This window comes from Pinus tabuliformis, chromosome 3_1, assembly GCF_031772625.1.
Source record: "Pinus tabuliformis cultivar Carrire ecotype Pingquan chromosome 3_1, CPIR1, whole genome shotgun sequence".
In the NCBI taxonomy this organism is placed as follows: domain Eukaryota; kingdom Viridiplantae; phylum Streptophyta; class Pinopsida; order Pinales; family Pinaceae; genus Pinus; species Pinus tabuliformis.
In genome coordinates, this window is record NC_142301.1 from 915,410,139 (window position 1) to 915,436,635 (window position 26,497).

The following is a 26,497-nucleotide window of genomic DNA, read 5'->3' on the forward strand; positions in this document are numbered from 1 at the left end:
AGCATGGCAAAAAGTAGAACATCATCTACGAAGAGGTTATGAGATATGCTAATGTTTTTGCAGATTCTGATCGGAGCATACTGTTTTAACTTCACTGCATGGTTTATATGCAAACTCAGAGTATTGATGGCTAAAATGAAAAGGAGTGGCGATAGCGGGCACCCCTGACGCAAGCCCCTTTCCGCCTGAAAGAAAGGAGAGGGAATCCCATTAATTAGAACAGCATAATTAACATTTTCATAACAGGCCATAATCCATCGAATCGGACCCTGTTCTAAGCCTATTTTCACCAGGAGACTTTGTAGGAATCCCCAGTCCAGGACATCGTATGCTTTCATAATATCAATTTTCATGATAGCTGCATTTGACTTATGCAAGGCCATGGAATGTATACATTCTTGTGTGCTGGCAACAGCATTAAGAATATTTCGGCCCTTTAAAAACGCATGCTGGTTTGGGGATAGAGAAGCTTCCAATGTCCCCTTAATTCTTTCTGCAATAATCTTTGAAATAATCTTATAGGTTATGTTGCATAGAGATATGGGCCTAAAGTCCAGAAAAGATACTGGCTCTTCCTTCTTAGGTATAAGAGCAATGTAAGTAGAAGATGTATATGAGTGAATACTGCCCGAGAGTCTGGATGCTTCCACCATGCTGAGCAGGTCCCTTTTGAATAGGTCAAAGAAATGAATGAAGAAGTCAATTGACCATCCGTCGGGGCCAGGGGACTTGTCCTATTTAAATGATTTCATTATCTCCAAGAGTTCCTTCTCTGTTACTGGAGAGAACAGGGCTTCATTTTTCGCTTGATCAAACATCTGTGGCACCAGATCTAAGCCCCATCTAATGTCGTTGAAGGCAATCTCATTATTCCTGCTATATTGATTTTTAAAAAAATTCACGGCCTGACTAGTAATGTCCTCCTGAGAGAAATCTGAGTAGCCTTGGTCGTCCTTGTACGTACATGAACAGAGAATGAATGAATATTGAGAGAAATCGCGATAGTAGCGTTGAAGGTTTGGTGTTCATATCTTACTTATATATTTACAAGATTCCTTTAATCTCATTTCATTTCGGTATGGCCTGGCTGCTACGCAGTTCCCTGGTGGATAATAATTGCACGTTATGAAAGTATCACCTGAGTTGCATATAATCTTGGCGCATCCAACTTTGGCCGTGGTCCTCCATACAACCTGAGTGTAGTGAGTGCAATCAGGTCCAGTGCAAATATTCTTGGCATAGTCAAACCACTTCTTCTCATCTATCCACGCAGCAACTGCCTGCGAAGGGGTCCAACCATGGCCGCTTCCCCAGAATATGTTCTCCCCGAAGGAGCTGTCGGAATGTTGTAGGAGGCAGTCGCCCCTTCTATGTCTTGCACAATTGCGTGCATAATTTGCAAGTTTGCGATCCCATTGAAGAGTACCAACTCCCACTGCATTTCTTGCTTGATTGTGTGGGACCAAAAATCCATCAATAAACGCGGCAGTAGCATTCATGTTTGTAGCAGTCACTGACGACATTCCCATTCCCATCATCATAATGAGAACGAAAATGCAACACATGTTGCAGTGTCTCTTCAACAACGTGGTTGTTATCCCCATGAGTATTGCGAATCGCCGGCATTGCAATAATGCTAGTTTCTACTACTTCTTCTTTTAGATGATCTGGATAATAGTACTAACTTGCTTCTGCTTCTTCCCATATAAGTAATCAAAGCTATCCTGGGTTATATCTGGAAGATGGTCTTTCCATCTCTCCAACCACTGTGTATATATAGCCACCAGCATTAGCTTTTCGGAAGGAGGACGAAGCTGCAATTTCTATAATTTTGATCGCAAGGTAAGATAATGTTTAATGATTATCAGGAGCGACCACATAACGCTTACTTTCACATGTTTGTTTGTGTCTTACTCTATTTACTCTATGTCAAGATAGATAGCTCTCCACATAACGCTTGCTTTCACATGTTTGTTTGTGTCTTACTCTATTTACTCTATTTCAACCTAGATAGCTCTCCAGATTGGTAGGTGCTGACTATGACTATGCGTATGGGTATGCGCAGACACACGCCGAAATATCAATACCTGCTCGCGCACGTTATCATCCTCCGCTGGAATGATATCAATACTGGCCCACGCACGTTCTCATTCTCCACCAGAGTATTGAACAACCATATCAATTTTAATAACTTCAATGCCAAATTGCCCGATGTTCATTTTCATTACTAAGTAAAGCTTCAACCAGGACAAAGCTTAACACGTTATTCACATTAATATTAATCATGGGGTTATGTTATAGAAGGTAAGTTCCAATAAATTAACTTGATAGTAAAATGAACTGTTATTATGTGTAAAAATCAAGATACATATCTTCAGGGTCCGAGATTGTTTTTCGTGTTTCATTCCATCTCAAGATAGGGAGTTCATTTTTTGTGTTCACTAGGTGTACAGATTGGGACGTTTTTGCTCTCTTGACATTGACTATCAGTATTGGTAGACACATGCTGAAATATGAATACCTGTCCGCGTACCTCATCATCCTCCGCCACGTTATTGAACAACAATGCCCCCGCCACATTATTGAACAACAATGCCCGATATTCAATTTCAGTAAAGCTTCGACCAAACAAAAACTAACCAACCTAGACATGTTGTTCACATTAATATTTTCAAAATTAGGGGTAAAAAGATGGGGAGGGAAGATATTGAAAGTGAGTTCATGTTTAAATCTCTCTGGGTAGGTAGTGAATACAAGACACACTAACCAGTTATTATGAGTGAGGAAAATTTGACAATGAAGGGCGGTGACTTAAAGCATACGGAATTTCAATTGTTTCTCAAGACTCTTCAAGATTGATGTATTTCTAGAGCGATCCTTTATCTGTCACCTTATTACATTCGAATTACATTAGAAGGCATTACTCTCTTAGTGGTTTTGTTGATTAAATGTAGCCCACTTGTTAGGAGCATGGTGTATGCTTAGAGTATTCAAATTATTAGAGCACTTGTAGTAGGGAAATCCATAATGTCAGAGCCTAAAGTCCATTAATCAATATGCAAAAACTACACTTAGACGAGGCAAATGTTACACTCATTCTATAAGGCGCACTCTTCCTATCGTCAGGGAAAAGTGATACAGAAGGAACCCGTTCAATCGCAATGCTCGAAGTAAGGAAAGCCATAATCTCAAAGCCTAAAGTCCCATAATCAAGTTGCAAAAATGCACTTAGAAGAGGCAAAGGCCACACTCATTCTTCAAGGAATGCCTCTTCCTACCTCCGGGGAAAACAATAGAGAGGGAAACCATTCAGGTGCAACAATGTTTTCGATAGATTTTAGCTTTAGAAATGTGGGGAAGTGTGGAAGAGGAGGCTAATTTGGTAATGAAAAATTACCAACAAACCTCCTCTCAGTATATAAGGGTGTAATTTGAAATGTGGGTAGATGATTCCCACTTCTCTAGGTCAAGGGACACCAAGGCTTTCAGAGACATGTTTTACTAATTCACCAAAACCTTGGTTTCCTTGATGATGGAAAATGAGAAATAGAAAGAAGCTGAATTTATTGATAGGTGTGTCATCTATAGCTCACAAATTTGTCATTTAGATGGTAGAGAATAAGAAATCGAAAGAACCCAAATTTAATCTTTCCATGGTTTCCTTTGGGATGAGTGAGTTTATGTAGAGAAAGGGAGTAAATAATAGGGAAAAAAATGATCTTAAAGAACACTTAGCCACTCAAAGGACTAGTTATAATCCAAATATGGCAGAATATGAACTTGAAAAGAATAACTAAACAAAGACAAACAAGAAAAGACCTCACATCAACCATGCTCCTCCTAACCTCCCTTACGTTCGCATAAGACAGAGAAGTAAAGACCTCACATCAACCATGCTTCTCCTAACCTCCGTTGTGTTCCCATTTCTATTAATCCTTGACATGTTCGCTAGGCTTTGTAGGATACTAGATTGTCTCTTTATAGTGTGGATAACCTCAATCTAATAATGCCTATGTGTGATATCAAAATTAGAGACTGCCACAATTTATGAACTCAACTAAAATGATACTATCTAAGCATTGAACTCAAAATGAACACTAATTAATAGCATGCTTGTCACAAATAGCATAACTGGATAGATAGTTGGATCATGCTAGTCCAATACAAACTAAAGCGATGGAGAGGTGGCAAACAAGTGGCATTCCAAAAAAAATTTAATTTTTAAAATCAAATATTTTAGTTTGACATTTCTTATTAAAACAGGATAAAAATTGTTACAACTCTCTACTTAATCAATAGAAAATTAAAAATATTGAATTAGATAATTTTGAATGTGTACTTTTATTTTTAAAAATGAGATCAATAAAATAAAATGAATGGTTTTTTTAGAGTTTATAGAATTAAAAAATCAATTATTTAATAGAGGTTAGTAAATTACCTACGTGTCTAATTTGTAACGAAAATGTCAAAATAAATTGATTAATAATTAAAAATGGCATTTAAAATCACATTTTTTAATGAATCTCCTTATGTAAATTTTAATGAAAATATATCTCATTCATAATTAAAAATCACATATCCAATTTTTCAATGAAAATATATTTGATTTGAGTATTAGAATTCACATTTATTTATAAATGTTTATTTACCATCAAATGTTTTTGTATATATGAAATTGAAAACTATTTTGAGAACTCTAATTTTGATCAAAATTAATAAAGGGAAAACTAACACACTTATATAAACATTTATTTGTTTGTTGTTAAAACTTATAAAATACAACATTATATATATATATATATATATATATATATATATATATATATATATATATATATATATATATATATATATATATATATTATCCCATGGAATAAAATATTTGAATGTTAAATACTTATAATTTTATTTAAAATGTTGAGATTTTCAATTTGCATTAATATTGTTAATCATTATCAATATCCACATTTATTTAATTATAACATCTAAATTTATCAAAATGGTCAAATTCTGAATATGTTAGCCATATTCTCAGAGTTTTCTGAATATGTTAACCGTATTCTCAGAGTTTGGCCTTTTCTGTTAGAAGTCATTATCATTTTGATTTCGGCCTTCGAGTTGGAAACATTGTTACAAGTGGAGTTTACTTTGATCTATGCTTTCTTACGAAAGTCTGTCAAAAACCAAATATCATTATCTCTGTCATCAAAAGTTTTTTTATCAGCCTACCATCCTTTGAGCTAGATAGCCATGTGATCACAAAGCTTCGAAACCCTGATACCAGAAGTGTGTCGGGTCTCGCAAGTTATTTATTAAAATCATATCGGCCCCTTCACACTGCAACACTCTGATAAAACCTAGTTCTGATATTCCAATGTGTTGATTGCGAGAGAAGGTAAATAAGGCGTCAAGTGTCATGAAGTTTGAAATTATTCTATTGGATCTGCAACATTTGTTGCGAGGCTAAATTGTATTGTAACAGAGAGTCTCAATGATATGACACATGAAGCGGACTAGCATTTTTTACTAATGCTTTTAGTCGTCGTGGTAAATCACATGCAACAAAAACAAGGTAAGTGATAGAGGTAGTATAATTTAAGATTCCATTAAGTGCTTCAAATTTTGGAGTTTTTGAACTTTTTCGGTTCTAGCGAGAAAATGTGTTAGGCTGGGGTCAAAACCTAGTTTCAAATTCGTCATCAGTAAACACTTGTTGTGTTCAAACTGAAATATTAATCTAATAAAGGGACGAGTAAAATCAACTAAGATACATTTGTTGTAGAATGTTAGGCACTCCCAAGTTCCAATGTATCACAATAAGTAGATAACTATTATTTGTAGGGAACCTATAATGGTATTTGATGACCTCCTAAGAAAATAATAATTAACTTTGCTAAACAGATTTATTTCCTTATAATGAATTGAGAGGGACTGTAAGACATATTTAACAATAGAGTTTTGAAAGCCACTAACATATCTTTTCATGCTTAATGCAGGGTAGTGATACTATGATTCAGATTCCAATTGGCCTAGAATATTTAAAATTGCACCGCTCAATTGGAAAAGAAATGAGACTTTGGATTTGACTTTTGTTTGGATACCTTGTCACAACCATTAGAGAAGGTCAATTTTGTTGAGAATATAAACTTCATTAGTTAATTAGCTCACCATCATTACCTTTCCAAACAACGAAACAAAGAGTATTTTCACATATGTACAACAATAATGGAATGAGTAGTAGTTGCATTTGAAGCCCATTTTTCCATAATCTCGTGAAATTTCTAGTAAATATGTGAGGGTACCTTGTATATTTATAGGATAAAAAATGTCCTTTCTATTATAAAAAATCATCAGCTGTACTGTAATTATGATAGCAGAATCAAGCATTAGATAAAAAGATAATAGGTATTATAATTATAAAATTGAAAGAAGTATGTTCATGTTCATAAAAAGGGAAACAATTCGTCAAATTGAAATTTTGTACTCAGTGAAGAACATGAATGCATATAACGATATATCCACATACAAACTTTCATTGTACAAAATAGACATTTTCAAAAGTTACAAACTGAATATTGATCAAGTATTAATGCATTGAGGTATTCTAGTGCATTAATTCTATTATGGATTACTGCACTGAGGTTTTCTAGTACGTCAATTGGACGATTTTAGTTGGTTTATAGTTTTCAGGTTGAGATTGATGGTGCATAGTTTTGTATCGCTATAGCGTAGATAACGAGGATGCTCAATACATCCAATAGGCACCAAATAACCTTGTGGAAGAATCGTGTATATATTGTTGGTATTTCAGTTGAAAACAAAAAAGGAAACATGAATCAACCTAAACCTCTTCCATGTTATCAACAAAATGACATATGATTGAAAAAAAGTTTAGTATTTGAACTAAGATCCTAGGAATTATAATGAAATTAACATTTTTATAATAGATTTTCATGAATTTAAAAATAGACTAACATTGATTTTATTTTGTCAAATTAACCATTTCAAAACACTACACAGGAAGTAGCCCTCACAGAGCGCAATAAAGCTTTAGTATGCCACGAATGCATGTGATATGTCAAAGGTTCATTGGGTGAAGCCCCCAGATAGTGCCCAAAATATTTGCGACTTTTAACCTACACAAAAGAATGGCATATGAAAATATGTTTTTATAATGAATACTAACATTTCCTAATACATAATTCAAAACTTAAACAACTAGCGCCTATATTGGAATTATTTCCTATTTGAAGCATCACCAAATTTTCATTTCCTAAAAAGGGATGTAGAATTCCCCTTGGTCTTTATCATTGCCAAGGAATCCTCAAGAATCAAAGAATTCACCTACATAGATCTGGAATATTTTATGAAATTCTTATACAAGATTATGGGAAACTACAAACTCCAATATACTTAAAAAACAATGATAGGTTTTGTATTATTTTGAGAAAATATTATAGAGTAGATTGGTTGGAATGCTTTCCAAATATATCTTTCATCTAACCTAAAATTTGATTGTGATTCAAATTTATGCACTTCACCTTATCCATTGTTAGGACAATTTCTCAATCAGCACATCTTAAATACAATAACTTAATTTTGATAAGCTTACAAATATATGAGGACAATCATGTTTGAGGATGAATACAACATAGTACCATTGAGGCCATTTCTAGAACCGTTTCTACACAGTAAGTATCAAACTGTAGAAGTTTACTCAATTAGAGGAAAAACCCTAGGTATCTCAAACAAGAAAAAGTAGCAAATACAATTCAAAATCCAATGAAGATCTGTGTTACTTATTAATCTTGGAGTTTTTGTGGAAGTGAATTAGGAAAGTGGCCCTGAACACCATTGTTGCTAAAATACCTATATTAGGGTGAGGAATGATCAACTGACAACAACATGCATTTCTCAATACATTCCAAACAATTTTGGATAGTTTATTTTACATCCTAGAATAGAAGGAACTGTGATTTAAGAGATAGATGTATATTCCTCTTGAGTAAAAGGGAGGAGATGTTTTTAGAGAAAAAATTTACAACCCTTACAAGGTTTTAAATGTCGAAAGGTATCAAAGGTGATAATATAATGATCTTCACCTTCCTAAGGAAACTTTGGAAAAAAAGGAAAGAGTCATTGAGAAAGGTTATAAGCCAAAAGCACTAAAGAAGATTCGAGATTTTTGTTTTTGGTGGGAAGGATAGAGGCCTTTGTTAAGTTACGCATGAGAATCAAAAGGAGAGGAAACTTAGATTTTTGTATGTGTGGTTGTTATAGTTGATCAAATGGAATTACTATGTGATGGTGAAAGAATAAAAGAAATACTAATCTTGTATGTCACATTTTCTTATAGAAGGAACACAATGAACAACACACAAAATATCTAGTCAATAACCAAGGTGTGAGCTGGACTCTTTTCAAAAAAATAGTAAAATGTACGAATCCATGTCAATATAACTACATAAGCAATATAGGCATAGATGCACCTTCGCAAAATCTTAGTGGCATGTTGAGTTCCTATTAGCATGGAATCTTGAAAACATGGAAAAACTATATTTTATGTAGGGAAAAAGACATTATTTCTCAGCTATCCCTTAGAGGCAACCATTATTTTTCATGGGTTGATACAACATAACTCCGTGTTAACTTGTTTCTAGAGTATCCATATCATTGTTACTATTATTTGTAGTTTCTATTGTACAAAAATTATATTTTTTGGAATGATCTTCCAAAAATAATATCTTAGAGTCACAAAACAATTTTTTTCCCATTCTAGAGTCCAAACCCAAATTAGTTAGAAAATACTATGACGTTCCTTGATGTTCTTATATAATATAATTCAATGTTGAATCCACAATGAATTTGGGAACTCTTTTACTAATATCAACACCTTCATGAAATAGGTATTAAATTGTTTAATATTGTCAAGCGAAAAAACATAAAATGCTCCAATATTCAACAAGATAATAATGCTTGTTTGGATAAGAATATAAACTTTTTTCCCGAGAAAAAAAACATGTACTTCCATTCAATAATAGAAGGAAAATACATTTTGTATATACATGCTAGGCGTGTGAATTCTCCTTGGATATGCCCACATCCAAGAGTGGCATACGTAGTCAAAAGTATATGCCTAAAGACTAACAGGAAAATACCAAAATGGCACGTAAGAGAAACATAAAAATAGAGGAGAAAGAATATAAAATATGTGGTACAATGGGGAAGACCAAGAAGTGTGGAAATCACTAATCCTCCCCTTCTTTCCTTTCTTTTTATGGACCTGATTCCCATTAGAGGAAATTTTAGTCTAAAAGTGCCTATGAATTTTTCACGTAATTTTCATGTCATAATATGTAAACTAATCAAAATATTTTAAATTTAAAAAGAGGTACATGTAAATATTTTGGAGGGAAAAGAAGAAAAACTAACCTTTTTTTTTTAGTTGTATTTCTGGCTTATCTCCTTATAGGTTTATTCAAATTTCAAGTGTAGACACTCGTGGGATGCGAAATTAAATTATGCATCCAATGAGTACCCATCATGCACACTTTTCAGAAGACCCACATTGATTAAAATTGAAGATACATTAAAAAAGTGTGCCGAACACATTTCTCCCTCCAAAATTCATAACTCTCGTTTTTATTATTTTAACTATTATTTTATTATTTTCCCTTAGGAGGCCACTTTTAGGTTGAAATTTCCTCTAATGAAACCCATAGATTGGGGCCAACTGGAACCATAGCAAACACATTCGTGGATAGCTTTGTAGGATGATATTTGTCTGAATCTGAGCTTTCTGATACAAGTTCACATTTTGAGCCCACCAACCCATCCTCCATGTGTCTCTCTTTAGTCTGTCATTATGAAACTAGGAAGGTTTAATTATCTACCCTATTATGATGAGGAGAAGCATCAACATTGCTCACATCAACCCCTATTATGAGTAAGCCATGATGTGTCTGAGCACCCTCTTCTGTTTCGACTGGTTGGCTCTCCAATATCTCCTTCTCCTCTGCGTCTGATAGGTGAGGATTTGAATACTGCCCCACCTTTTGTTTCTTTATCTGCCTCTTCTTCATTTTTGGGTTCTTTTTAGCCCGAGGACTTGTGCTCTGTAAGTGGACATATTGAAAACGTGTGTGACATCTAAAAACTGTCTTCTCATAATCTTAAACTTGTGTCCAACTGTATTCTTTACGTTTCATTTGTATATGACCAAGAAGGCCTTTACTCTCGTCAATCTCTACACATAATTTAGGGAATATAAACATAACTTTCTCTATGCTTTCACTGTCCACTTACTTGATATTTTCAAGAGTATTCCCAATGTCCTCTATGACACTGGGGTGCTAGAAGGGAAGGCGAAGATTTGGGAGTCCCACCCATACTGGCATAGAATAAACCACCATAGTTGTGGCATCGAATTCGGGTAACCATGGCAAAATGAAAAGGCCAACATTACCCAAAAACCATGGCCATTCATTCAGCACAATATCCATTTCTTTTTGTGTGTCAAATTGTATAGAGAAAATACCTTTAGAGCATAAATAAATGTCACAGTTTGGTGTCCAAAGGGTTAACATCCATTGATGGAGTGCTTTAGGTTTGCGCCAATAACCATTAAACCTATAATGATACCCTTCTATTTGAGACCATAAGAGAGAGTGTTTAACTTAGTAAGGTTTTTATCTGTGTCAGGGACATTTTCCATTTGTTCAATAATGTAGGGGCTGATATTATTTTGGATTTGATGTCCAGAGCTATTTTGGGGTTGATTGGTAGGAAGGGAATCCTTTCCTTCAGCTGCATCCTTGTATGTAACTGATCCATTTTGTGTGTCCAGGATCCAAGAGCTCCTCCGTGAAACTGTAGATTCAAAATAATGGATTAATTCCTGAAGATACCATTTTCTTTGATTTGTGTGCAGTCTAGAGCAATTTCCCTGCACGTATGAGGTTTTGAACCTCAATGGGAGTTTCCCACTTTCTCCTAATATTCTGTTTCACAACATAAATAGTATTTGTGGCATTTATCCAAAATAGGGACGCCTTCCCATGCACACTTTTAATGAAAACCGCGAAAGAATACGAATCCCCCCATGCCTGAGGGATGAAAGGCACCATCCAGGGAGGGTGTGTTTCCTTTCAATGTGGGTTTGTATCCCAATAGGAGACGTATCTGCCAGCTTTCATCATCTTTGTCACATGCAAATCGTTGCCCACAGTAAATAGTGATGGATCATTTAATCCATTGACTCGTCATCGACCAAAACGAAGGAATGTATGCTTATAGGAAAAAGGAACAAAATTAGAAATACATGTTCCATCTCGTGCCGCAAAAAACACTAGAGGGAGTTCTCAATACAATCCCAAGAAAAAATTGAAATGTGTTCAAACATTTGAATAGATGGACTTTCCTGCCACGACCACACCATATTTTTAGAGCAGATTCTTAAGGGTTTTCCGTCGATTTTGAGATAGATAACATCCATAAGAAGAACCTTAACAAAGGAGAGTTGTCGAGGGCTAGATTTTAGGCTTTATTCAAACATCCTTGTTGCTTCGCAATGTATGGAAACCAAAAACACCTCATATGCAATCCCGTGAGTTCTTGACCAAGGACTTGCATAGAAGTTCCCATGCCATGCCAGAGGCCATCGACCACGTCCAAAAGATAAGGATCTTGTCGACTGTGCGACTCTCCTCGCTAAAAAAAAAGAAGAAAAACCCTAGTTAGCTACTCCATCGCTCCAATGTTGTCTCGTTCCGCACAAGAATATAGCCTAATACTACGTCCTAGAACAATTAATTACTGATATTGCTTATATTATCACTTTTTGGCTTCAACTTAACTATTATCTTAATGCTATAAAGTTAATGTATTATGCAAATGATATTTTTGCAGAAAATGTTAATGTTCATAAGTCAGAAAGTACTAAAAATGTTCGTTAACACGACGTTGTTTCTAACCCATTCAATGTTAATAACTGGAAGTGAACCTCACTCAGAGCTAAAATGTTGCAAATATATATATATATATATATATATATATATATATATATATATATATATATATATATATATAGATATATATTTTTATTTTTATTTTTATTTATTTATTTATTTATTTTTATTTATTTATTTATTTATTTTTTATTTTTTTTATTTTTATGGTGCATCATATTTGGATGCACAATTGCTACAAATAAAAAGACACTTTAATAGGAACTTGTTCATAGTAGCATTTGTGCATTGAAATAACATGGACCTTATCTCGCCTGGTGTGAATGAGAAAACTCAAACTTTTCTTCTAGCCAAAACTCTCCCATTTACCACCAAGCACCTACCATCCACCGCTCTATTGCTTGACCATATACTACCGATACCACTGAAGCACTTGTTGTCGACATCCTTTTTTTGCTTGGTTGTCAGTTAACAACACAAGCAACTAGAGTTTCCTTTGTCAAGAGTTGTCCCATTGTCGGGATTGGGACATCGACCCGTTTGCATGGTTATGTTTGAAGGATTGCATAATGATCGGGCAAGGTGGTGATTTAATTGACGATAACCTCAACATATTTCAGCATTGGTGATTGGTCACAACACCATGTCAAATGTACTATTACACTCGGTGCCTAGTGCAAGGAAATTTGAGGTTTGTGCAGAGTAAGACCACAGAGGCATTAATGGGCATCTCTATAATACAAAATGTTTGTTAAACTTATCTTGCCGTATATTTTTGTAGCTCTATATCACTCTCCTTCAGTTCAAATCAAATTTCTTTTCTCTTAATCATTTTATTTTGTTTTTCTGTCATGCCAATAGCGATAACAATTTTGAAATTCAACATAGTTGTTGCTAGTTTAGTATGATATTTTTTGTAGTTGCATGTAAATATTATTATATTTCATGTTTAGGTTTATATTATGTTTGGAGTAATATTTTCATTGAAATTATGACTAGAATGTGTAACTGCATTTACTAGAATCTCCTAGTAGACAATCACGAATTAGGAAATTAGGAGATTTGAACATAAAACTTGGTAGCAATACCTATTTTATATTTGCAAAAGACATGGCAAGTAAACTTTCCAAAAAAAAAATAAAAATCATATTAATTACAATAAAAATCCATATAATTTAAATAACATAAAATGAATATCCAGTTCCGCATTTAAGCCCATATAAATTGAAATATCATTTTTTGGGGGACATCAATTCTATTAATGGCAATGATGTTTTTAGAAAAAAATCCATGGCGTTTAGGGCATCGTTGAAGGATTTGGACTAGGAGGAAGAGGAAGCACCCTAGCATTTGGCTCCACCATTTAGTATTGATACTAGATAGGTTGAAGTGCCTTCGGCCGTGTCATAATTTCTAAGTGACTTCCTTTCCTAAAGATGCGTACCTCCATGTAGCAAACTGAATAAAGAAAGATGGGATTCTTATGTGATCCTGAATTTTGGCCGCAAGTGAAGAGACAAGATATGCAACGTCTACTTGCATATAGGAAGAACCCCTGAGATTTGCCTCATAAATCCTTAAAGTTTAAGATATTTGGAGTGATGGGGTTAGCATGGAGGTAGGGAGAACCCTGCAATAATTTTTTTCCCCTAATTTACCAAATCGTCAACAATAACACCAAGATCATGGGGTTCCGAAAAAAGGCAGAGCCTTGAAGCGAACAATGTCCCATGAAAATGGCATCGAATCAAGGTGATAGGGTTTCCATTATGGTAAGTCTAAAATTTTAATCCCTCCTTGGTGCTCAAAACATTCAACATGAACGCTAAAATTTGGCTTGCTGAAAAGATATCGTTACTTAAAAAAGATTGAATTGTACACTTATGTACTCACACTTGTTAGGACATAGATTTCAATGACTGTGATAAGACTTAAAATATTGCAAGAAGATTTTAGTGTGATAGGAGGAAATGGTTGAACATGATTTGCAAGTTGTTAGCTTATTGTTAGGCGTGATTTTATTGAAATTGAATTAAATTTTCCACATCTATGAACACAAAGGAAGAAGAAATTTAAAACATGAACTATTCACTCAATTAGCAAGGAATTACATATTTACACATAAACACATAACCAAAAAATGTTCTACATTTTTTGAATATTATTAAATTTCGAATATTTTTTCAGGCTAAATTTCACAAATTTTCACATTAAATTTAAAGTGATATAAAACCTTGCAACTTGTACCAATATTCCTTTACTATTAAGGAATAAAATTTGAAAAGCATTACAATATTAAATTGATACAAAATCGAAAGATTTCTTTTTTTTAATAAATAAAATTCAAGCAAAGATTTATCGTTGACGTAGATGATGCATAATGCTTAATTTCACCATATAATTGTATCCGTTAATTCTTTACCAACTATTGAATTTATCTTCCTTGGAGCGTTTACTTTAATTTCTATTATGCATCTACAATTGATTTGTTTAATGTAGTCTCATTTTCACTAAGCCATCGTATGGTGCAAATGAACACTAAAGATTTAGAGATGCAAAAATTCAAATCCACATAGTTATATTAATACACAAATTCAAATGATGTTATTTAAAAAACCTCCCTAGATTTGAAAAATCTAGAAAAATATGGGAAGTGCAAAGTCATACATATTCTATGCCTTGTGTTTGTATGCATGCACTTAATTATACTCTATCTCAAGTATGAAATTGTAGAAATCGAAGTTATTTTGAGTGCTAATTCTTCAAGTATGCCCATTAGTGCAGTAACAATGATGCCATTACCACATTATGAGCTCCACTTAAAGAGTGAGTTGAGCAAAAATCAAAATCACTAGGAAAATGCGATAGTTCCCTATATCAACCATTCTTCAAGCTTAGTGGTCAATGATATGCTTTCCATTGGGTGACATTGATGGGATTGGTAAGGTAATCACTACGTGGATACCTGATCGAGACTCATACGTGATTGATATGTACGGTTGGAAGATTAGTTGAGAGGATTGTTATATTTTCCACCACATTTTATTTGTGTTTCCAAATGTTGAAGTCTTACCCTTAAACCCTTTTGCGTCATACCTGCATAATATCCATTTAAAAATAGTTTCCTACCTTCTTGGTAGGGAGGCTATAGTAGCCAATAATTTTTTGATCTAGACTTACTAAGTGGTTTTTTCTTTGGAACTACATATGTCTAATTTGATTCGGAGAATATTTTGCAACCAACCCTGCACCAACAAACTTGTGCATTAGGTCTTTACTAATAGTGAATATATCAACATACAACAATTGTTTTTATTAGATTTCTCAAAATTTGGGTTGAGAATTTTTTTACTTTGTGGGGTTGATGTGTGCACTGTGGCTTTTGACCTTAAATTCATGGTGAGAATTGTCTCGGTCAAATTTTACATTGAATATCCTAGCTATCATTATTAGGCATAACACCTACATTTGAAATAAAAAAGTACATTAAATATATGAATCCTCGACTTGTCATTACCTTTCATTAATGGTAGATTCCTTAATGCTAAAAGGGAAAAACGAGTTTGCATAACGCAAAGTATACAGAGAGAATTTAATATTGGGCTCATTAGTTTTTCCCACAAGAATAAAAAAGAGAATTTAATATTGGGTTCATTAGTTTAAGAATTTTTTAATTTTTTTTTGGGTTATTTTTAAAAATATTATTTTGTAAATTTAAAAATGAAAATAATAATAAAAATATTAATACAAATTAATTATATATAATTCATAGTTTGTTGACATCAGCGACAAATTATTCAAATCAATATTAATTCAAATACATAATTATAAAAATCAATATTAATTCAAGTACATAATTATAGAAGAAATTTTTAATGAAAAAAAGCATAAAACCATAATTATGAGCCTACTATGGATTGAGAGGTATGTTTGTAACCGAAATCCATATACTTTAGAGAATATATCATAAATATTGGACACCGGGTTGTTTAAACCCACTCTATTAGCATCGAGGTATCATCTTCACATAAATTATATTAATTGCCACCGTATCTCAGAGAAACTATATTGATTGTAACTGTGTTTTACAAAAAAGAAAGCCATGTAAGAAATCGTTGTGCTTATTACAAGTGCAAAAAATATTCATATTGAAAGAATGAATGTAATATGAGGAAGAATGTTCGTATTTAAATATACGCTCGCGTGTAAATTTCAGTAAGGCCTGCTTTCGATGTAGTTCCCTGGTGGATCATAATTGCAGGTTATGAAAGTATCGCCTGAATTGCATATAATCTTGGCGCAACCAACATTGGCGGTGGTTCTCCATACAACCTGAGTGTAGTGAGTGCAATCAGGTCTGGTGCAAATATTCTTGGCATAGTCAAACCATTTCTTCTTAGCCACTGCCTGCGAAGGGGTCCAACCATGGCCGCTTCCCCAGAATATGTTCTCTCCGAAGGGGTTGTCCGAATGTTGTAGGAGGCAGTTGCCCCTTCTCTGTCTTGCATAATTGCGCGCATAATTTGCAAGTTTGTGATCCCATTGAAGACGACCAACTCCCACCGCATTTCTTGCTTGATTGTGTGGAACCAAAAAGCCATCGATAAACGTGGCAGTAGCGTTCATGTCTGCAGCATTCACCGATGACATTGCCGTCATCATAATGAGAATGAAAATGAAAATGGAAATGTTGCAGTGGCTCTTCAACAACGTGGTTATCCCCATGAGTATTGTGAATCGCCCGCGTTGCTGAATTTAGTACTAGTATCCGAATAAAAATACTAACTTCCTTCTGCTTCTTCGCAAATATGTGTATACTAATTTCCTTCTGCTTCTTCGCAAATATGTGTATAACTAGCAAGCTATGTAAGATTTTTGAGATACACAGATCTAGATCTGCAAAACAATAAACAAGCTTGCAAGAGAAGGAAGGAAGCGAGCAAGAATTGAGAAAAGAATAAAAAATTGATTCTACAATATTAGTTTTAGAATAAATACATAAAAGCAACTAAGTTAAGCTTAGTTGTACATGCAATAACTAAAGCTAACTAAAGCTAAGTGTGCTTTATCTTATGTTAATGTGTACATGTGCCACATGCAAGCAATAAGTTAACTGGAGCTAATCTAGGTGCATGTACACCAACACAGCTAGTCTAAGTGCATGTACACCAACACCCCCCCTTAAGCATAACTTAGGTGAGTGTGATGCAAAATGAATGAGTCCCGGCAACACGGCCATTTTAGGTACCCATATACAATGCATAAAAAGGAGGAAAGAGGGAAAACCCAGTGGGAAGAAAACCCCCCCTCAAAATATAATGCAAAAGTAGAGAAAAGACAACTGCTAGGCAGTCGTGTCCTTCACCCCGAGACGATCTCGCAGGAATCGAAACTTCTGCTCAGTGAAAGTCTTGGTGAAGATGTCAGCAATCTGCTCGGAACTAGGACAGTACTGAAGATCGATGATCCCATCATGAATGAGTTCTCTAATGAAGTGCATGTGGATCTCGATGTGTTTGGTACGCTGCCGCTGCACTGGATCTCTGCAAAACTTTAGCATACTTTGATTATCGCACCAGATGACAGTTGGATGATGGAAACTAATCCCAAGCTCATATAGGAAATGTTGTAGCCAAATTGCTTGAATAGTGGCATTAACTGCTCCTCTATACTCGGCCTCTGCTGATGATAAAGCAATGGCAGCCTGCTTCTTACTTGACCAACAAATTGGGCTGGATCCCAAACTAAGTACATAACCGGAAGTAGACTTGCGATTAATGGTGTCGCCAGCCCAGTCTGAATCTGTGAACCCGATGAGATTCAAAGAACAATTGGCTGCATAATGAATCCCATAGTTGATTGTCCCCTGGACATATCGAAGGATGCACTTTGCAGCATTCCAGTGTAACTCATGTGGCTCGTGCATGTATCTGGAAACTGCTCCGACAACATAGGAGAGATCAGGACGGGAGTGAGTGAGATAAAGAAGACTTCCCACAAGCTGGCGATACAATGTGCAATCAACCAATGGTGTGTCTTTGCCATTCTCAAGCTTTATCCCTGATAAGAAAGGTGTGGCTATTGGTTTACAGTCACTCATGTGAAATCGTGCCAAAAGATCTCTGGCATATTTTGGTTGAGAAATGGTAATGCCAGAATCACGTTGATGGATCTCTAGTCCAAGGAAGAAATTTAGCAAGCCCATGTCTGTCATAGAAAACCGCTTATGCAATGCAGTTTTGATGTTAGTAATGACAGAAGCTGAACTACCCGTTATCAAAAGATCATCTACGTAGAGTACTATGATCAACAAGGAGTCAATTTTCTTCAGAAAATAAACATTGGAATCAGATTTGCAGCGTACAAAATTTTGAGATAACAAATAAGAATCCATCTTTGCATACCATGCTCTAGGTGCCTGCTTGAGGCCATAGAGAGACTTCTTTAGTTTGCATACCAGAGATGAATTCTGCATGTATCCCGGTGGCTGCTCCATGTAGATTTCCTCCTCGAGATCACCATGAAGAAAGGCATTCTTCACATCCATATGATGCACCTCCCATCCTCTTGCTGCTGCAATGGAGAGAGCTAGCCGAATGGAATCCATTTTTGCCATTGGAGCAAAAGTCTCATCATAGTCAACACCATGTACTTGCTGAAAATCTTTTGCTACCAATCGTGCCTTATATCGACTAACTTGGCCATTTGATGCTTTCTTGGTCCGGTAAACCCACTTGCATCTCACAAGTTTGCGATTTGAAGGTAGCGGAACCAAATCCCAAGTCTGGTTCTCAATGAGAGAGTTATATTCCTCATCCATGGCGGCTTCCCATTCAGGATGCCCATTTGCTTCTCCATAAGTTTGTGGATCAGATCCATGCATCATATAAGTATGCATGGGCATGGATGGCTCCATAGCTAAGAGTGCTTGCGGATCTTCCTCAAACAGAGGGATAGAGGCAAGATCATCAAGGATATCACTCATGCTGCGCCATTTTTGTGTTGAAGGTGGTCGAGAATCTTCCGAACTACATGCAGAAGTATGATCTCGATGTTCAACAACTGGTGGTCTAACAAGGGTCATAGGAGAAGACTCATCTTCATTAGAATGTTGGTCTGAAGTTTCATCTACATACTCATCAATGAGTGGTGATGAAAATTTGGTAACAAGTTCATCTACTGGTGCATGCGAAATATCTTCGTCAAACTTTACACTCCTTTCAATAAAGAGCTCTTCAGTGTGGATATCAAGCAATCTGTACCCTTTGACTTCATCAGAATATCCAACAAACATGCATGCTTTGCTTTGAGGCTCCAAATCCTTTCTCTTCTCTGGAGGAATGCGGGCCCATGCTCGAGATCCAAAAATGCGAAAATGACTAACTTCAGGTTGCATGCCAGTCCAAGCCTCAAAAGGTGTTTTTCCAGTAACAGATTTATGAGGAGATCTGTTATGGATGTATGAGGCACAATTAATAGCTTCGGCCCATAATTTCGACGGAAGAGATCTTGCATGCAACATGCAATTAGCCATCTCTTTCAAAGATCGATTTTTCCTTTCAGCCATGCCATTTTGTTGTGGAGTGTAAGGAACTGTATGCTGCAACTGTATGCCTGCTTCATCACAAAGATTCTTGATATCTTTGTTGACATATTCCGTCCCATTATCTGTGCGGAGTATTTTGATGCGTTTTCCAGACTGATTTTCCGCATGCGCTTTGAAAATCTTTAGATGTTGAAAAACTTTAGACTTGAGTTTCAAGAAGTAAACCCAAGTGAATCTCGTGTAATCATCTATAAATGACAACACATATCTTGCTTTTCTCATTGAAAGCACCGGAAATGGACCCATGAGATCACTGTGTACAAGTTCCAAAGGTGAAGAGGCTCTCCATGCATGCCCCTTCTCAAATTTTTCTTATGGATGCTTTCCAAGAGCACATCCATTACAAACGCCATCTGAAAATTCAATGGTTGGAAATCCTTTGACCATCCCTTGCTTACTAAGCTGTTGCATATATCTGAAATTCAAGTGCCCAAATCTCTCATGCCAAATCCTACTTTCTTCATTTGCATGCGTAAGTAGCAAAATAGAATCTGATTGAGGAACAAAATCAAAAAATGTATACAGATGAGATTGATCATTTACCTTGCCAGATGCAATCTTCAAATTGGTTTGCATGTCTTAAATGCTCACGGAATCTGGGGTAAATTCCACTTTCCTTCCGCTGCCTGTGTGTGTCATCTGATACACTGAGAGAAGATTCACAGAAAGCCTTGGAATATGCAAGACATTTTCAAAACTTCCATCTTCGAATTGCACTCTTCCTTGTCCAGTTGCTGCAACTGCAGAATTATCCCCCATGAGAATGGGAGGACCTGAGTATGCATGTAGAGAAGAAAAGGATTCCTTTGTAGAAGCCATATGATGTGAAGCTCCTGAATCAATGATCCATTCTTGTGGTGCAGAATGAAGAGAAATCAAAGCATGCCCGTTACCTCTTGGATCTGGTGCTTTTTCTCCAGACTTCTTCTTAGCATTCTCAGGAATGTGGTCTCCAAGATTGTGTTGCTGAAGTGTCTGCGCCATAAGATCTATAGTCTTCTTCTTGCATGCAGATTCAGGATGAAAACCACGGTGGCAATAATTGCACATTGATTGCCCTTTCGTTCCTTTCCTTTCCTTTGAGCCAGATGATCCATCAGGGGGTTTGGGATGTCCTCCCTTTCTTGGATCAGGATCCTTCTTCCCTTTTCCTTTTTGATGGTCTTTGGAATTTGCCTTTCCTTTTGCATGCACAGTAAGTGCATGCGCTTTGGAATTTTTAAGTGTGCCCATTTTGATGAGCTTATCTTGCTCATGCATCAAAGACTGAATAAAAGAATCCAGTGAGGGCATCTTCCAAGCTGCACCAGTTGCAGATCTGACTGTGTGGAATGTAGAGACGAATACTGCATACTCTGGACCAAGTTTTGATAAAATGGAAAGAATCAACTGATTTTCTTGCTTGGATTTGTTGATCCTGCATCCTTTCAGCTGAACCAACAAGGCTTTATACCTTGTGAAAAAATCTTGAATGTTCTCAAAGTTTCTCGAATCTAATGAGTTTAACTCATTTTCGAGAATGTGACCTTGCATTTCATCCCGTTTTCCAAACAATCCTTCCAAAATTTTCCGTACTTCATTTGGAGTTGAACATGATTCAACATGAAATAGCAGTTCCAGAGAAATAGATAAACATAGGATGCCGAAGGCCTCGTCCATGCGATTGAAATATCTTGTTTTCTCCATTGCCGATGATGGTTCAACTTCCGTTTCCATGGTTATTCGAAATAAGCCTCTACTTTTGAGATGAAGTTGAATCTTTGGCTTCCATTCGAAATAATTATATGGAGTGAGAATTGCCGATTGTGGAAACTCCAATTTAGACTCCATTCCTTGTTGTTGCTTCAATCTTCTGAACCTGCAAATAAAATTGCTTGTGCACTAATTACAAATCACTGTGCTCTAATACCATGTAAGATTTTTGAGATACACAGATCTAGATCTGCAAAACAATAAACAAGCTTGCAAGAGAAGGAAGGAAGCGAGCAAGAATTGAGAAAAGAATAAAAAATTGATTCTACAATATTAGTTTTAGAATAAATACATAAAAGCAACTAAGTTAAGCTTAGTTTTACATGCAATAACTAAAGCTAACTAAAGCTAAGTGTGCTTTATCTTATGTTAATGTGTACATGTGCCACATGCAAGCAATAAGTTAACTGGAGCTAATCTAGGTGCATGTAAACCAACACAGCTAGTCTAAGTGCATGTACACCAACAAGCTATATCTGGAAGATGGTCTTTCTATCTCTCCAACCACTCTGTATAACTAGCTCAAGTTGTATCGGTATATATAGCCACAGTCACACATGTTATACATCAGCAGTAGCTTTTACTCTAACCGGAAGGAGGACGAAGCTGCAATTTCTATTCCTTTGATCGTAAGGTAACGCTTGACGATTATCAGAGCGTCCACATAACTTCTTAATTTCACATGTTTGTTTGTGTCTTACTCTATGCATTTCAATTTCAAGATACCTCTCTGCAGATTGCTAGGTGCTCGCTTTGTTGATATTGACGATCGATATGCGCAGACAAAAGTTGAAATATGAATACTTGCCCGCGCACGTTATCATTTTCCACCGGAATATTCAATATCGATATGAAATTAAATAACTTCCACGCACGCCAAAATTCCCGATGTGCATTTTAATTATTAAGTAAAGCCTCAATCAAGTGAAAACAGGCGAAGCTTAACATGTGATTCCCATAAATATTTTCTAATAGACGAGCACAACACGTTATTCACATTATTATCTTGTAACACACCGGCATAGGGGAGGTCATTCACGAATATATATATATCTATATATATATATATATATATATATATATATATATATATATATTGCGCAACCTGATTATTACCAATGAGTAAGGCAATATTATTTTCGTTATTTAGGACCCCGTTTCCCCTATGTGTTTTATGTGTTTCATTCAATTAGTAAGGTAAGATTTTTTTGAATAATTTTTTCAGTAAATATGATTCTCGAAGAATGTAGATAAATATGTGCAGTGTAAAATAATATATTTTCAATGCCTTGTATGTGTATGCATGCATTTAATTATATTCTAGTTTAAATATGAAATTATAGCAACCAAAGTTTTTTTGAGGGCTAATTTTCCAAGTATGCTTATATTGGTGCCATAACAGGTTATGCCTTCCAATTAAGGAGTAAATTGAGCATAAATCAAAAACATTATGAAAATGAGATATTTCCCTATATCAATAATTCTTACAGCTTAGAGGTCGACTTCCATTAGGCTACAACGATGGCATTGGTCATCAAATAACAAGGTACATACTAATTCAAGACTCATGCATGATTGAATAGGTGGATGCTAAGTATAGAGTCATGAGTGATTAACATCCATGGTTGGAAGATTAGTCGAGAGGATTGTTGTATTTTCCACCACAGTTTATTTTTCTTTATGAATGTTGAAGTTTCAATCCTTCATGCTTTGTGGCTGCGTGACATGACATCTATTTAACAATGGGTGCTTACTCTCTTTGTAGGAGGACTATTTTGCAACCAACCTTCATGCCTGCATGACATGACATCCATTTAACAATGGGTTCTTACTCTCTTTGTAGGAGGACCATTTTGCAACCAACCAGAGCTGACTAGTGGTTAATATATCATCATACATCAATTGGTTTTATGTGATTTCTCAAAATTGGGGTTAATTGGTGGTTTTTAACCTTTAATTCGCGGTTAGAGTTGTTCTAGTCAAGTTTTACATTGAATACCCTAGCTATCAAGATTAGGTATAACGACTACTTTTGAAATCAAAAAGTAAATTACTTATATAGGTTCCATTTATTTATATATGGCTCGTCTCGCTTCCATTTCTTGTTGAAATGGAAAAGTGTGTTTGCAAAACACAATGAATACGTGGGTCATTCAAGAAAATATGAAGAGTCTTAATATTTGACACATTAATTTTTCCTATAGTAAACAAAAATCAATGCAATTTAAATTCTCGACATGAGTAATATTCATGGGAACACAATAATCATATCAATTAATTTTGTTGCTCATGTGTATTTTTATTCTATCCAAAACAAATTTTGATTAGAAAAAAATAAAATTGTTTGATTATTTATATAAAATTTAGTAAACTTTAAAATGAAAATAGTAAAAAAGCTTTTCATATAAATTAACTAATTTTATAATTAATAGTGTGTTGACATACGTTATGTTTAGTGAGAATTAATTGAAATTCAAATATATAATTATAGTAGAAGAATTTAGCGGATAAACCTCATTAAATAGAGCAATGAAGTAACATGAAGAGTCTTAATTATATTATAATATTTTTAGACAAGAAACAGATATCATTCAATAAATGAAGAAACAATTTGAACTCTTGATATAAGTAATGTTCATCAAGAAGACAATCATCATATCAATTAATTTTACTATTTGTTTGTGTATCTATTCTATTTCAAACAAAATTTCAACAAAAAGATCTAGTTGTTTTATTTTATTTTAATATAATTGAGTTAATTTAAAAAAATTAACTCTATAATTCATAGTATGTTAACAAAATTATGTTAAAAATATAGTTTTCTCCTCTTTTTTTTTTCCTTTTTATTTTTTAAAATAAAATTCAATCAAATTATAAAAATATATTAAAAATATTATTGATGAAAATAGCCATATATAATTCATATTATGTTAACATAGGTTATGGTTATTGATTTTATTTTTATTTTTTTGGCTTGACCAATAAAAGATTTGAATATGGAAGATCATCATTTAAATAATACTTCATAACCACGTCATAGATCTATCACTGAATCTTTATTTAAAGTGATATTATCTCAAATATATAAAAATATTAATAAAAGTCTTATTCTCTTTATTAAATGGAAAAATGATTTTATTTTACTTTATTTATTTATATTTAAACACTTCAAAACATATTTATTTATTTAAAATAGAGTAATTTAAATAATTATGAAATCACAATAAAAATATATATGAAACTTATTATGATAGGTTAAATTTAATGATTATGATGGTTTCAAATAAGATATTTTTAGGCGTTTCATTTTTTTTTGAGTTTTCAAAGTTGTTTGAAAAACGATCTTCAAATTTTGTCATTTTTCTAAAATTTTCAATTTTTTAAGGGTTTTTTTTAAACCCATTCTTTTGCGATAATTTTTAAAATTGCTTTTAAATATTATTCTATTTTGTGTTTAAATTTATGTCAACTTTAAAACAATAATTTTATAGAAATTATAACTATAATCTGTAAGTAAAGTAACCTAACTATCTTAACGTAAGGTCATGAATTAAATAATTAAAAAAAGTGTATTCATATCTATTTTATATTTTGGAAATAAGATATCAAATAAACATTCAAAAAAATTAAACTAAAAAACATATATTTATTTTACATTTCCAAAATGAGATATCAAATAAACTTTTAAATAAAATAAATAAATTATATTAATTATAATAAAAATCTGAATAAATATTCAATTCCAATTTTAAGCCCATACGAATTGAAATATCAGAAAAATTGCATTAGAATAAATACCCAATTCAAATTTTAAGCCGATATGAATTGAAATATCAGAAAAATTGTATTAGAATAAATACCCAATTCCGGTATGAATTGAAATATCAGAAATCGTATAAATGGCAACGGTGTAAAAAGCTAGTACTTTTAAAGAATAAGAAATAAATACGTGCAAATACTGTCAAATTTACTTATCAAAGAATATTTATATTGAGATAATATGAAACGTTTCACAGTACTTGTACGTACATGAATAGAGAATGAATGAATATTGAGAGAAATCGCGATAGTAGCGTTGAAGGTTTGGTGTTCATATCTTATATATTTACATATTTACAGGATTCCATTAATCTCATTTCATTTCAGTATGGCCTGGCTGCTACGTAGTTCCATGGTGGATAATAATTGCACGTTATGAAAGTATCACCTGAGTTGCATATAATCTTGGCGCATCCAACTTTGGCCGTGGTCCTCCATACAACCTGAGTGTAGTGAGTGCAATCAGGTCCGGTGCAAATATTCTTGGCATAGTCAAACCATTTCTTCTCATCTATCCACGCAGCCACTGCCTACGAAGGGATCCAACCATGGCCGCTTCCCCAGAATATGTTCTCCCCGAAGGATCTGTCGGAATGTTGTAGGAGGCAGTCGCCCCTTCTCTGTCTCGCATAATTGCGTTCATAATTTGCAAGTTTGCGATCCCATTGAATAGTGCCAACTCCCACTGCATTTCTTGCCACCAAAAAGCCATCAATAAACGCGGCAGTAGCATTCATGTCTGTAGCAGTCACTGACGACATTCCCATTCCCATCATCATAATGAGAACGAAAATGGAACACGTGTTGCAGTGTCTCTTCAACAACGTGGTTGTTATCCCCATGAGTATTCGCCGGCGTTGCAATAATGCTAGTTTCTACTTCTTCTTCTTTTAGATGATCTGAATAATAATACTAACTTGCTTCTGCTTCTTCCCATATAAGTAATCAAAGCTATCCTGGGTTATATCTGGAAGATGGTCTTTCCATCTCTCCAACCACTGTGTATATATAGCCACCAGCATTAGCTTTTCGGAAGGAGGACGAAGCTGCAATTTCTATAATTTTGATCGCAAGGTAAGATAACGTTTAATGATTATCAGGAGCGACCACATAACGCTTACTTTCACATGTTTGTTTGTGTCTTACTCTATTTACTCTATGTCAAGATAGATAGCTCTCCACATAACGCTTGCTTTCACATGTTTGATTGTGTCTTACTCTATTTACTCTATTTCAACATAGATAGCTCTCCAGATTGGTAGGTGCTGACTATGACTATGCGTATGGGTATGCGCAGACACACGCCGAAATATCAATACCTGCCCGCGCACGTTATCATCCTCCGCCGGAATGA

General features: G+C 34.6%; 1 protein-coding gene and 1 pseudogene across 1 annotated transcript; both read right to left on the reverse strand.

The window, feature by feature from the left end:
* Window positions 1-1,025: 1,025 nt before the first annotated feature.
* Window positions 1,026-1,604, reverse strand: LOC149190664 (pathogenesis-related protein PRB1-3-like). The gene has a single exon (XM_089410576.1). It carries the CDS (start codon window positions 1,602-1,604, stop codon window positions 1,026-1,028), a length of 579 nt encoding a protein of 192 aa, XP_089266702.1.
* Window positions 1,605-16,178: 14,574 nt separating this feature from the next.
* LOC149190665 (pathogenesis-related protein PR-1 pseudogene) lies at window positions 16,179-16,625 on the reverse strand (annotated as a pseudogene).
* Between the last annotated feature and the right edge of the window lie 9,872 nt (window positions 16,626-26,497).